The sequence below is a fragment of the Notolepis coatsorum genome, assembly GCF_963971535.1.
Source record: "Notolepis coatsorum genome assembly, chromosome: 4".
In the NCBI taxonomy this organism is placed as follows: domain Eukaryota; kingdom Metazoa; phylum Chordata; class Actinopteri; order Aulopiformes; family Paralepididae; genus Notolepis; species Notolepis coatsorum.
Window position 1 is genome coordinate 32,946,402 of NC_140168.1, and position 13,712 is coordinate 32,960,113.

Here is a 13,712-nt window from a genome sequence, read left to right on the forward strand (position 1 = left end):
GGAATATCAAAATAAAAGCACACGTTTTTTGAACTTTGAACTTGAGAACCGCTGGTTTACATAATACACCCTCCCCAGAGCGACAGAGGGATAGCACAGCGACCAGAACCGTGACACAGTGGGGAATTGGCATAATGACTAAATCGTTGAGGAAATAAATAAAAATACCACGGTGGTAACAAAACACGAGTTGCGCCATAAGGAAAATACAATACCTGTGAAACTGGGGCCATAATGAGATGGTGCCCAGCCATGCCAGGCTTGCCAGTGGCCATGGTAAGACCAGGTGGCAGCGCCAGGCCCAGTGGCTGGAGAGATGCGTAGGTGGGCAGGGTGGGCAGAGGGACGGGACACGGCGGTGTTGAATCAGAATCCTGAGGAACCAGGCAGAAAGAGAGGAAACTTAACAATGGTCGTTTCTCCTCTGTTGTATAAAACAATGTAGAGTAGGAGCAGATCATACTGTAGAAGCGTACACTTTCATTACCCAGAGAAAGTAGGATCAGCAAAATACATCAAGTTGACGTTGAAGGTAGTAATAATAATAATAATAATAATAATAATACATTTGATTTATATAGCGCTTTTCTCAGTGCTCATAGACACTTTACAGCAGGGGTCTCAAACTCGCGGCCCGCGGGCCAATTGCGGCCCGCGGGATGATATTTTGCGGCCCCCTACTGGACATCAAAGTTTAGTGTTAATGCGGCCCGCGCGCAACTGTTTGCCGAGTCGTTGCGCGAGAGTTGGAAGTTTTATTTATTTTATCACTTGTAGGCTACCATAGCGCAGGCTCATGACAGCAACGTTATGTTAGTGACTTGGTTGAAACGTGATTCCGGAGTGATATCAAGTAAAGTGGAAGCAAATGCATCCTCGCTATCAGACTCTCTCCTCTGCGAGCAGTGCTCTGCATGTCCGGCTGCACTGCCACTGTCTGTGTACGAGTCTGGTCCAATCACATACGCGTCCCGTCAGCGTTTTTCCCCCTCACCCACAGTCTGCGAATCAGAGGCAGAGTAGGGGAGTAGGGCGGGTCTTCACGGACTGCATGTCGTCTCTCTCTTTCAGTTCAAGTCGGAGCAGAGTTGACAGCGCATCTATTCTACAGTAAACTCGCTCCCAGTTTTATCTCTGTGAGACAGATAAATGTAGCTATTAGCCTATTTTCGCCAGCAGGCAGCCAGCAGAAAAATATGGCATTTTCAAAGATGGTCAGTAAAAGAAAAGTCGACTGCAATTCAAAAGTGAATGGACGGAAAAATATTAGTTCATCCTGAGTCCCAGCCAGGGGCGTAGCTGTAGATTCTGGGCCCCATGAAATAATCAATTTGTGGGCCCCCAATCTATTAAAAAAATGTGGGGCCCCCAATCTATAAAAAGATTTGGGGCATTTATTTATTGATGAAAACGCATAATATGGTTTTTACCTATTTTTTTTTATAATACAGGCAATTATACTTTTGAGTCATCTACATTAACTTACTTTAGGATAATAATAAAACCATATTAATAATAAGATAATAATAGTGTTCTCTGGCCCCCCCCCCCCCCCCAGTGCTGGGCCCTTGGAATCATCCTAACCTCCTGAAGAACTGTTCATGTTCTGAAATGTTATTGCTAAAGATTGAGAAGATTGGATCAGCTGTACTTTTTTTTTGAATACTTGAAACCCTTTTTTTGTGGAATATTTGATGCGGCCCAGCCTCACCCAGACTCTACCTCCAGCGGCCCCCAGGTAAATTGAGTTTGAGACCCCTGCTTTACAGTGTGGGATAAATAAAACTGAAAACAAAACAAACAACTATGGTTCTGTTTCATAGTGGATCCGCTCGGCATCACTCTAGCACTGTCCTCGCACACGTGCACTGAAAAGACCACAATGTACCTTTATATCCCAATATTTGTCTGACCACACCCCTATCAGCTCACCTACATAAGCAGGCAGGGTTCGAAATTAACGGGGGCTTGGGGCAAAATGCCCTCGAAAATTTACCAAATGCCCTCGAAAATCAGTTAAGGGGGGCAAAAAAAGCCCCCGACAGTTTACTAATTATATATATAATTATATATATGCTCTACAGTGCGAGCATTTCCCTCGTATTTGCCCCTAATAATATGTGTGTGTGCAAACCGGAAAAATCATTTACTTGCAGTGTGCGAGACAGACGAGTGATTGTGAAGATTACAAAACAGCTCCGCTGTTAATAGTACAGATTGAAACTGGACTGAAATTCAGTTTTTGGGTGGAATGTTTGTTCCAAGGAGGAGGGAGGCGGGGCCCGCTGCGTGTTACAGGGAGATGCTTCCAGGCACTTGAGAGGTGCAAACACAGACAGAGCGCTCTGCTCTCATCAAGCATTACACTGCTATCTTAACGTTAGCAAGCTAAGCATCTGCATAGCGCGACCTGTGTAACGTTAAGTAACTTGTGTTCGGCGGGGAAAGACCGTTCCATTTATAACACAACTCCAATTTGTAACATCCAAATCCGATCCCGATGCGCATTTCCTTCATTCCACAGCGCTGAGCGCGCAACGTATTTCATTGATCGATCTGGCCAGAGCCTATACTCACAAACGTTGCGTGTGTGGGGTTTTTCATCAATTTGAAACAAGCCTCTTGACTGTTGGAATTAGGGATGTTAAAAATAAAATATCTAATAATATTATTCAATATTAGACATTCATTGATCCAGAGGCAACCGGTTATTCGTCTGCTATTTGTAGATATATCAAGACAACAACACAACTTGCCCTCAGGGACAATAATATTTAATCTATTTAGATAAGAGTATGTATGTATTATTTACAGATAATTGAAGGTACCTCAAAACATGAAACCAAGCCATGATGTCACACATCGTGTGCGTGTGTGTGTGTGTGTTACTTGAACAATTGTCACTGTGCTCCTAAATTTCTGTGTGCTCCTAAATTTGTATTTAGATTTTATTTATTAACATTTTATTTAGGAGCACATGTGCTCCTTGGGAAAAAGGTTAGCGTAGAGCGGCGCCCTATATATGGAGACATTAACATTACGTTATCAAACATAGGGACGAAGACTGTACAAAAAAAGTGTCAACAATGTTTTATAATCTTTATGTTAATTTTCATTATAAAAATGTTGTGCCCCCGAAATACAAAAAAAGCCCCCGAAAATCAATTAAGGGGGGCAAAAAAGCCCTTGAAAAAAAATGTTAATTTCTAACCCTGTAAGCAGGTGTGTGGTCACCTGCTCTCCTCCTTTCTCGCTTTCACCACAAGGAAGTGCCTCGGTAGATCCCCACTTGACGTGAATGTGATAGTAGGAGAAGAGTTGGAAAACAAGAGATACGTTGACATCATATCTTTATTTTCTCTCTCACTATATTCGAGAAAATACGGCGATATTGTCTTCGTACTGGAGTGTCTGGAAGATGATGATCATTCTAAAAATCCTCCACCGGTTTTCGTATTGGGAGCACGCCGCTGCATGCCTCCCAACTGCAGTTCCTTGCTGTGGCAGGTTGCGGTAAAACCTTTCAGCGGCAGCTGGACTGTAGGACGCGCCGCTGTTGTGAGGAGCGGTGGGTTCCAGGTTGGTGAGTGATGTTTTGCTTGCGAGCTCCACTTGTCTGTTAGTGCTATGGGGGCTAGCTGACAATGTTTACGAACACCGGCCCCAGATTAAGGGTCCTTTGTTCAAGCCTCTTAGGCAACGGCAGAGGACCTTGGTCTGAAGCCCATTATAGTTAACTAGTGGGCCACGACCAGTAACACTGGTGATCCCTGTGTTTTCTGGACGAGTGGATGTTTCTCTGTCACCGCGAGGCCCCGTCTTTCATATACAAATGAGTATTCCCTCACGAGGAAATATGGGCATGGATGTTAGTTAGTGGAAGATCTGTGTTCAAGTCAGCTACAGCCCATGGGAATTATGCTGGCCCCGCCGGGTGTTGGTAAAATCACCGTTGTAAAACTGTGTTAACATTTCGTTTCTCTTCTCTCTTAAACAGTGAGGAGGGTTTCAGAACGGCGGCCTGTCTGAGTGATTGTTATATCATTGTGTACAAGTTCAGGTGATAGCTGCTTAGCTTACGTGCTAGTGGTGGCCTACTGTTAGCTGCGGCGCTAGCCTGTTGTGATCACTAGGCTAGGAAACGTTAGCTTGCGTGCTAGTTGTGGCCTACCTAGGCTAGGCTAGGAAACGTTAGCTTGCTGCTATCGGCCGAGGGCGGCCGTTAGCTTAATGCTACACTGTTGAACGTGCTTTGATTATAACATGTTTTAAACACTCTTGACTACGACGTCATCCTTGACAGAGGATGTTCGTCGAACCTGCCCTGAGCCAGGACGGCAAGGACTGCGTCAACAAGGGGGACCGCAGCGGCGGGATGGAGCGGCGACGCTGCCCAGGTCGACAACACAGAACGGCTGTGTTTACTACGGTGCCTTGTTAGAGACTGCAGTTTCGCTTGATCTGCGCTCAAGGTAGGCAAGGTCTGACCAGACCTTGAGCACTTCTTGCTTTCCCTTCTAAATGTTTTGTAAATAACGATGTTTTCCAAAACGAGTGTTGCTGCACTACATTTAGGATACGATGCGAGTTATGTGTGAATTGTCTTGTCACTGGTATTTAGCTTCTCCATGCAAATCGGGTTGTTTGTTACAGATGTGAAAATGATCTGGTTTGTTGTGTTGAGAAACATCATGTGTGTTTATGTACTGTGTACTCACAACTAAGGGGGTTAAACTAACCTATAAAGCTATGCTTAGTGACATATGAGTAAAGAATGATTCTTTTCTCAGCCTGTAATGACAATGAACAGTGTGTTCACATATTAACAGGTTTACCTGTTCAACTGGCCGTATTAAGGGTAAAGTAGGAGGGTTGTGTTTCCCCCCGGTTCCCTGGGGACTTCTTCATCCTCCTCTCAGACATGTTGTTACACTATATTGTGTCACTGTGTGGTAGGGATATGATGTAACCCTTAGCTTGATTGCTGAGGTTGTGCTAAAACTGCTTGAGGAACTTTATTTTCCTAAAGGAAAAGATTGTTTGGTCGCTTTTCGTGTGTGCTTAGCAAGGCCTGTGGCCGATACTAATCGAGAATTATGTATTCTCTCATTATGAAAAACGGCGTTCCTCTGTAGAGTGTTTTTGCCATTTTTTGTAGGTGATGATGGGTTGTGTGTGTCATGTGACCTACAACTGGGTTGGGCTGGCCACAGAAGCACATGTGTAAGTTTGGTACCGGGGCTCGTGGAGAGCCCTCTCTATTCTGTGTTTTTTCCTTAGGAAAAATCAGATAGCAGGTTAGCACATGCGCTGTGTGAAGCTGTTAGACGCTTCATGGAGCTGACTATGACTGTGTCATACTCTCTTTTTGTCATTACATCGTATCATGGGTGTGGGGTCGTAAAGGGGTGAACTGGTAACCTTTCCTCCCCCTTTTTTCTGTTGGTCAGGGGTAAACCCACCTGTCCTTCAAGGTTCCTGTCACGTTGCGGTTCGGCACATTACAGGGTGAGGGGGGGGGGGGGGGGGGGGGGGGAGTTTCCTGGTCCCACGCCCTGGAATATTGGACGTGTGCACTGTAGAAATTCCCCCGCCATAGAGTACGTCACTGTGCGCGTCTCTGTTGGTAGGACTTCCGTGTGCTGTTCAGGTCCATATGATGGATCTGTTTCGGGGGGTGGTCAGGGCTCCTCCTCACGAAGCTCCTATTCGGGCCTTCTGTGAGTTGGGACTCTCCTTCCATGTGAGGGAGCCTCCTCAGAGTACAGAGCCTCCTCCTCAGATTGATAAGGTGAGTGGAACCTCAAGAAGGAGTCCTACTCTATTGTGTGTGTATTCGATTCAATTCGATTATTGAGTGTGTATGGGTTCAGTGCCTCCTCCCCGGAGAGCCCTAAAACCAAACTTTTACATGGCTCAAGGTGCAATATATTCTTTTCAATCTGTACAGCTTGTGTGGGAAGTCTCTCTGGGGATTTCCGTCTCCTCTCTATGGGAGGGTGGTGGGATGTAAAAATGTAAACAATTTTTACCCCCGGCTGTGTAGACTGGGATACATACTGTTGGTGCTTCCTTCTTTTCTTTTAAAAAGAGTTGGAGTTAGGAAGTATCACACCCCTCTTGTCGTTCCCCTGGGCGCCTTGGGGATTCAATGACAGGTCTAAATAGCCTGTTCATTGATGTGGTTGTGTCCCGACGCACGCATAGTGCTAGCTCGGGGTGTTCTGTAATCAGGCGACTGACTGGCACGCCTTGGTTGCTTGGGGTTAAAACGGCGTTTTTATAAAGCAACTGGGATGGAGGTTTTTCCTCTTCCGACGACCTGTTTTGCTTGTCGACGGATTCTCGTTCAAATCTGGGGGATGATGACGGAATGGATCTGAACATATGTAGAGGGGTCTCACGCCCTGGGGGTGGGCCACCGGGCGCGGTTCGCCCCGAACGTCTGGGTGGCGCCTTCTTTTCATGTTTAAGATCAACACGCATATCTGCCCCTTCTCCTGGAGTAGGCATGTCGGCGTGGTTAGGGCACGGGACTGGTTCTGGTCACGCTGGTCCGGATCAGTTGAACCCGTTGTCCGCCGGGGATGCAGATCTGCTGTTCTGGTACCCTGAGGGACTTGGGCTTTTTTCAGGGGGAAAATGCCAGGTCGGTCCGGGTGTCACAGGGTTAAGCGCTATGGAGACCCTGGTTGGGTACATTTTTTACTCAGCACTGTCGTAATGGCTTACGGCCTTGCCAACCTGTACACGCTCGATCTCGTCAGATCTCGGCCGCTACGCAGGTTGGTCCTGGTTAGTACTTGGTTGGGAGACCGCCTGGGAATACCAAGTACGGTGTGCTTGGGGCTGGTTCTCCATTCTTTTCGCTCCTCTCTCACGCATGGCGAAGAGGGGCCTGTTGGGGTGGTCTTTGACCTCCTCTGGTGACCCTGTGCTTCCCGTATCGCCGGGCCCGGTCTGAAGTAATGTTTCGTCGACCCGTAGGCCTGGGTTAACCCTTTTTTGGAAACTGAAACACTTGTACTGCGGTATAGCCGGTGTATACCCGCAGGTGTGTTTGAGTTTTTTCTTGAGGGGTTATAGGAACAACCACCGCATTGGGTAACACCAATGTGGTTGATTCCCTGGTGTGTTGGAGCAGTGTCAACTCCCGGGTTACCCGGTTGAGGGTGCCCCTGCACGTTCATGACGTCTGCCAATCGTGTCAGCCTTCTCTGCCTCAACCCCTCTGGGTGGGTTTTTTTTAAATGGAGGCTTGGTCATGCAACAACGCCAGCATACGCCCCTTCCGCCGGGGCGGCTGTGTTCAGCTGTCCCCTCTGGCGCCTGTCTCGTCCGCAGTCTCCAGGCTCGGGTTAACAGCCCGTTACCTGGTTTTTCCCCGGTGCGCTGCCTGCTTCCGTTGGTTAACCTTTTTTGTGTGCTTACGGCCATGCTGACTGCCTGTTCTCAAGGGTCAGTGTGCCAGGCGGTGGACTATTGGGGGGACAGGGCCCGCTCGGCTGAGGGGCCTTTGTCCGAATACGCTGGCGATGTGGGGGGCGGGGTCACTAAGTGCCCAACTGGTGGGGTCTTGATGCTGGCATCATGGACTTCTCCGGGCCCCCGTTCCAGGGGGTCCAGTCCCTTTGGTGGGTCTGGGCCTTCCTTCGCGCTCCGCTGCTACGGCCTTGCCACGGGGTTGGGTTTGCCCTTGACCCCGTGTTTCTGGGGGCAGTAACGAGGTTGTTCCCTCCGTTCGTTCCCGGGTGGCATGCGGGTTGTGCGTGTGTGTAGTCGTGGGGTCAGGCCACGGTCTGCTCACCCTGTGCGTTGAGTTGCTTGGGTGCCTCTTCGCACGGTCGGGTCCGTCGCCCTCCCGGGAAACCTCTAATAGGGGGGGTTCCCTCCATTAGGGGGGGTCGGGGGGGCTCGGCGCTCCCTGTTCTGATGGTTGTGGGGGGCTTTCAGCGGGGTGTATTTGTCGGCCGGTGGCTCTGCTCGGCCTCCCTTTGTGCTAGAGTGATGCCGAGCGGATCCACTATGAAACAGAACGATAGGTTATGACTATAACCAAGTTCTGTCAATAGTGGTGACGCTCGGCATCCGACGCCGCTGCAGCCCTTGATCTCACCTTGTGGTGAAAGCTTGGGAAGGAGGAGAGCAGGTGACCACACACCTGCTTATGTAGGTGAGCTGATAGGGGTGTGGTCAGACAAATATTGGGATATAAAGGTACATTGTGGTCTTTATTCAGTGCGCGTGCACGTGTGCGAGGACAGTGCTAGAGTGATGCCGAGCGTCACCACTATTGACAGAACTTGGTTATAGTCATAACATATCGTTAATTTTTCGGATCAGCATCCCCCCCCCCCCCCCCCCCCCTAAAAGTATTAGCTGAAAGCATTCGTGTGAAGACACACACATAGTCTATTAGCCTATCAATTAGGCCCGTTTGTTAATTCTAGGAGGCTCTCATGGAGGTTATTCAGGCGTGTCTGAATAACCTTTTTCTCACTCCGATGTAATGAGAGTGGTGGGAAGTCTGGTAACTTTGCTCTGGAGGTCCATCCCTCTGTGTAGACCTAGTAGTGGAGCCTATAGTGGACGTGTTGGATAACTCTTTTACAATTCTGCCTTATGTCTGTTCACGTTTGGAAATCACCTTGTTGCTGAAGTGACTATGAAAGGAAATATTAACGTTGTGCACTAAAATTACAACTACCCACGACTGCATTGGGCTGCATAGTTCACTTTCACTATAAATAACAACATTAAGGCTTTGATTCTTTTTTGATTTGATTTGATTTTTGATTTGAAGTCTTTATTTCGAACATGCAATGAATACAACAAACAATAACAAAAAGCAAAACAACTCAATCTGCATGTTCGAAAAGGAGTAGGAAGAAGTATACACTTATTTAATCCTACCCCTTTTCCACTACTCAAATGAGTGTACTATTTTAAACATAAAAAAATAAGATATATATATATACATATATATATATGCAAAAAAAAATAAAAAAAAATACCGGTATATATGTATAAAATAAAATAGAAAACAAAATAAAAATGTAAACACCCGTGAATATCAAGTCCCTTCCTCATCCCTGTACCTTGTGAACATAATTTCCTTATACATCAGTCTGAATTGTCTCATGTTTGGACATTGCTTTAGCACCACATTTAGACTGTTCCACAGTTTCACTCCACATATCGAGATGCAGTGTTTTCTCATGGTAGTGCGTACGTTTAGCACCTTTAAATTGTGTTCTCCCCTCAGATTATAACCCCCCTCCCTATCAAAGAACAATTCTTGAATGTTTCTTGGAAGTGCATGACTTTTTGCTTTATACATTAATTGTGCCGTTTTAAATTCCACAAGATCATTTAACTTCAATGTCTTTGACTCCAAAAACATTATGTTAGTGTGATCACGATAACCTGCAATGTGAACTATCCTTATGGCCCTTTTTTAGAGTATAAAAAGTGGTTGTAGTGTAGACTTATAATTGTTTCCCCAGACTTCAGCACAGTAATTTAAATATGGTAAAACTAGTGAACAGTAGAGAATGTAGAGTGATTTTCTATCCAGAATGTGCTTTACTTTACTCATGACTGAAATGCTTCGTGAGAGTTTAGATTGGACATGTTTTATGTGAGGTTTCCAACAGATTTTATGGTCTATTATTACACCTAGGAATTTATTTTCATAAACTCTTTCAATAATCACATCATTTATTTTAACTTGTACCTGAGTATCCAATCTACAGTTTCCAAACAACATAATTTTAGTTTTGCTCAAGTTCAATGATAATTTGTTTCTATCAAACCATTCCTTCAATTTCTTCATTTCAGATGTGATGACCTCTAAAAGCTGCTGGACATTCTCACCAGAAAAAAAAAGATTAGTGGCATCCGCAAATACATTTAAATATATTGGATACTTTACATATCTCGTTAATGTACAAGATGAACAGTTTTGGACCCCTGGGGGACACCACAAGCAATGTCCAAACATTCAGATTTATAATCTCTCATTGTCACAAATTGTTGTCTTTTATTTAGATAGCTTCTCACCCAGTCCAATACTACCCCCCTGATCCCATATCTCTCCAATTTCCTGATTAATATATCATGATTAATAGTATCAAATGCTTTTTTTTAGGTCAATGAATACTCCAGCTACATGTTTTTTTTATCTATGGAATTTGTGATTTTTTCAATGAGTTCTATTAACCCTAGTGATGTTGACCGGTGTGTTCTGAATCCATACTGGCTATCGGTGAGTAAATTATGTTTATCAATGAATTTATCTAATCTGTTGTTGAAGAGTTTTTCTAATATTTTTGAAAACTGAGGAAGTAGAGAAACAGGCCTATAATTTGTGAAGTGGTGTTTATCTCCAGTCTTGAACAGAGGTATGACTTTTGCTATTTTCATTTTATTCTGATTTTGTCTTGTCAATATCTAAACGCAGAGGTTGTTTTGTGTAACGCTAAATACTCTGGGGAGCTTTCGCCTTCCTGGATCTACTAGTAACTAGGGCTGACCTTCGAAGCTTTTTTTGGCAATCGAAGCTTCGGGGCCGAGCTTCGATTTTAATTCGAAGCTTCGGATATATATATATTTTTTTTTATCTTATGTTGTGGGACTTGTACAGCACTTTCGTAAACGTTGTTGTTTTTAAATGTGCTCTATAAATAAAGTGGGTTAGATTAATTAATTAAGTAGCCCCTTTCGTGACTGACGCATCCAACAAGGTTTCACTCGGCTGTGTGATTTAATTCAAGGTGGATCGCTGTTGTCGTTTGAACAACTTCAGATTTCATGGGAACTACCAATCCCCCAAATCAAGAATGTTTAAGATGAATGAAGTAAGATTTTGATTATTTGAAATATGGCCTGTGTAGACTAAACTATGCACAGAATTATGTCAGTCTACAAGGTCCGGATTCTACATGGTCCGGCAATGTAGACCTTGTAGACTCCACTACAGACCAATTATCAGTGAATGTTCATGCATTTTTAAGAAGGGCAACTTCCACAAAAAAACAAAGAACTCACCAAAACATCTCAGTAGCACCTTATCTAAATGTTATATTTCATATATGGAGATTCATTTATTTATGTATTGCATGCATTTCTACATTTTATTTCCTATTTTGTTTATTCATCCCAGTATCTTTCTTTCTTATGTGTGGAATTCTACAAGGTGCGCGCACACACACACACACACCTACACACACACACACACACTTACATTTAGTCATTTAGCTGACGCTTTTATCTAAAGCGACTTACAAGTTCTGTACGACAAGACAGCAAGAAGGGTACAACTCTATCAGCTGAGTAACAATGTTCATCAAAGTGTTGCGTGTTACAGTGTAGGTTAGTTTATTAGGACAAGTGCATGACAGTAAGGTTAGTCACGGTTAGATTTTTTTTTTTTTTTTATCATTTCAGATAATGGTTGAAGAAGTGAGTCTTTAGTCGACGGCGAAAGATTGGACGGGATTCGGCTGTCTTAACTGGGATGGGTAGTTCACACACACACACACACACACCTACACACACACACAAATCGAAGTAAAAAAAAAATATATTTTTTTTGATTTTTTTTAAACTTCGATTTTTTTTTTTAATGTTCGAAGCTTGTGCCATCGAATCGAACGTTCGAAGCTTCGAAGCATTTAAGACAGCCCTACTAGTAACGGACCGTTTTCCAGATTTAACTTTAAACAATACATTTTTGCATATGCCTCACGGTGTGCAATTCTAGTTGTTTATCGAATTAAAGCCCTATTGCCTGTCGATTGCCGTTTCAGGCGACAAAATCCGTTCAGCGGTTCTCGAGTTACATGCCGATATGTGAGGCGTGCGCTAAAGTCTAAATCACATTGCATGCGTGCACGACAAAGGATAATAGTGATGATCTAGCATGGATTTCAGGAAGATCCGATAATCAGGCAAAAAATTACAACGTGTTTATTGAATTACACAAAAACGCTGTTTTTGTGTCTTTTCCCTGGAATTGCTCAGAAGCGGCCGGACTATGTTCATATTCAAAACGGTATAAAAAGGAAATGTACGGATGAAAAAATTATCTGTTTTTTTGCACGTTGACCAGAAGCAGCTCAATGAGACTCGACGGCGTTATTAGACCCATAGCTATACTATAAAATATAGGTTTAGGTCTACAAAGTACAACTACGTTTACATGGGGTTAATGGACAGCAAGGCCAGGTCACTTCCCGGAAGGGGCGTGGCACTCAATGTGTTAAGAGGTTAATCCACCTCTACGATAGATTAAACTAAATCTGTAATGAGCCCAAACAGCAGAGTGACACGATGCTGGAGAATATCATGTGGTATAGCTCACTATGATGCTTACATTTTGCAATTAATCTGCGGTTCACATGCGTGCCGAACCGTGTGTGTGTGTGTGTGTATCACGGATCAGCTACGATCCGTTACACCCCTAGGTGTTGGCACTGTGGACCTGGCTGGGGAGGGCATTCCAGAGGGTGGGGGCACTTGGCCCTGATGGGTAGTAAAAGGTCGGCATCAGCAGACCCGAGGTGACAGGTAGGGGAGGGGCGATGGAGGAGGTCAGAGGGCTGTGAATGTGAGAAGAGTTTTGAAGTGCATCCCGTATTTGACTGAGAGCCAGTGGAGGACAGGGGCGATGTGGTCAGAGTGGCATGTGGGCGGCGGAGTTTTGGCCATATTGGAGCTTAATGAGGATGCCATTTGACGAGCCACAGAGGATGCAGTTGCGGTAATAGAGCCTGCCTGGAGACGAGTGCGTTCCAGTGGCGGAGTCAGGCGACGTGAGAGTAAACGGGAGGATACAGATCTACGACATTCATCCACTGGATGTAGTTCCTTACGTTGTCTGATCCGGAGAGCGAGGACACGGAGGAGGCCGAGGAGTGCTGCTGGGGGCTGGAGATGGACATGGGGGAGTCGGCGCTGTGGGGGGACGCAGAGTCCCTCTGCTGCTCCTCCACGCCCCCCAGCACGCAGCCGGGCTCCTGCTCAGGCTCTTTGGGGAGTGGAACTGCAAGAGAGAACAATGCATGGATGGGGTCCTCCCACACACAAGATTTGTTTCATAATGTACAGAGAAACAACTGGCAGGTTCAATAGTCATAGATCAAGTTTAGTCTATCTAGTTTGTTGTAAAAGTGCAAATCGAATACTTTTGTGTGTTTTCCCTCAACTTCTTCATCATCATCATCATCATGTAATAAAGCCCTTTAATCTCATCTCAGGTCATTCTATTCGTCATCATCTAATAAAGCCCTTTAATCTCATCTCAAACCGTCATCACCTAATCTCATTTTCATTTAATAAAGCCCATTAATCTCATCTAATTCTATTCATCATCATCGAATAAAGCCCTTTTTAATGTCATTCTCTTCGTCATCATCTAATAAAGCCCTTTAATCTCACCTCGGGTCATTCTCTTCGTCATCATCTAATAAAGCCCTTTAATCTCACCTCGGGTCATTCTCTTCGTCATCATCTAATAAAGCCCTTTAATCTCACCTCTGGTCATTCTCTTCGTCATCATCTAATAAAGCCCTTTAATCTCACCTCGGGTCATTCTCTTCGTCATCATCTAATAAAGCCCTTTAATCTCACCTCGGGTCATTCTCTTCGTCATCATCTAATAAAGCCCTTTAATCTCACCTCTGGTCATTCTCTTCATCATCATCCAATAA

At 44.8% G+C, this 13,712-nt stretch overlaps 1 protein-coding gene across 1 annotated transcript in view; it reads right to left on the bottom strand.

Moving 5' to 3' along the window:
* tent4a (terminal nucleotidyltransferase 4A) overlaps window positions 1-13,712 on the bottom strand; it is a 45,323-nt gene that overhangs the window by 9,100 nt on the left and 22,511 nt on the right. Inside the window, exons 10-11 of the mRNA XM_084312799.1 lie at window positions 12,876-13,045; window positions 216-374 (exon numbers count right to left, since the gene is read on the bottom strand). Coding sequence (XP_084168925.1) covers window positions 216-374; window positions 12,876-13,045 — 329 coding nt within the window. The remainder of the gene's footprint in view (window positions 1-215; window positions 375-12,875; window positions 13,046-13,712) is intronic.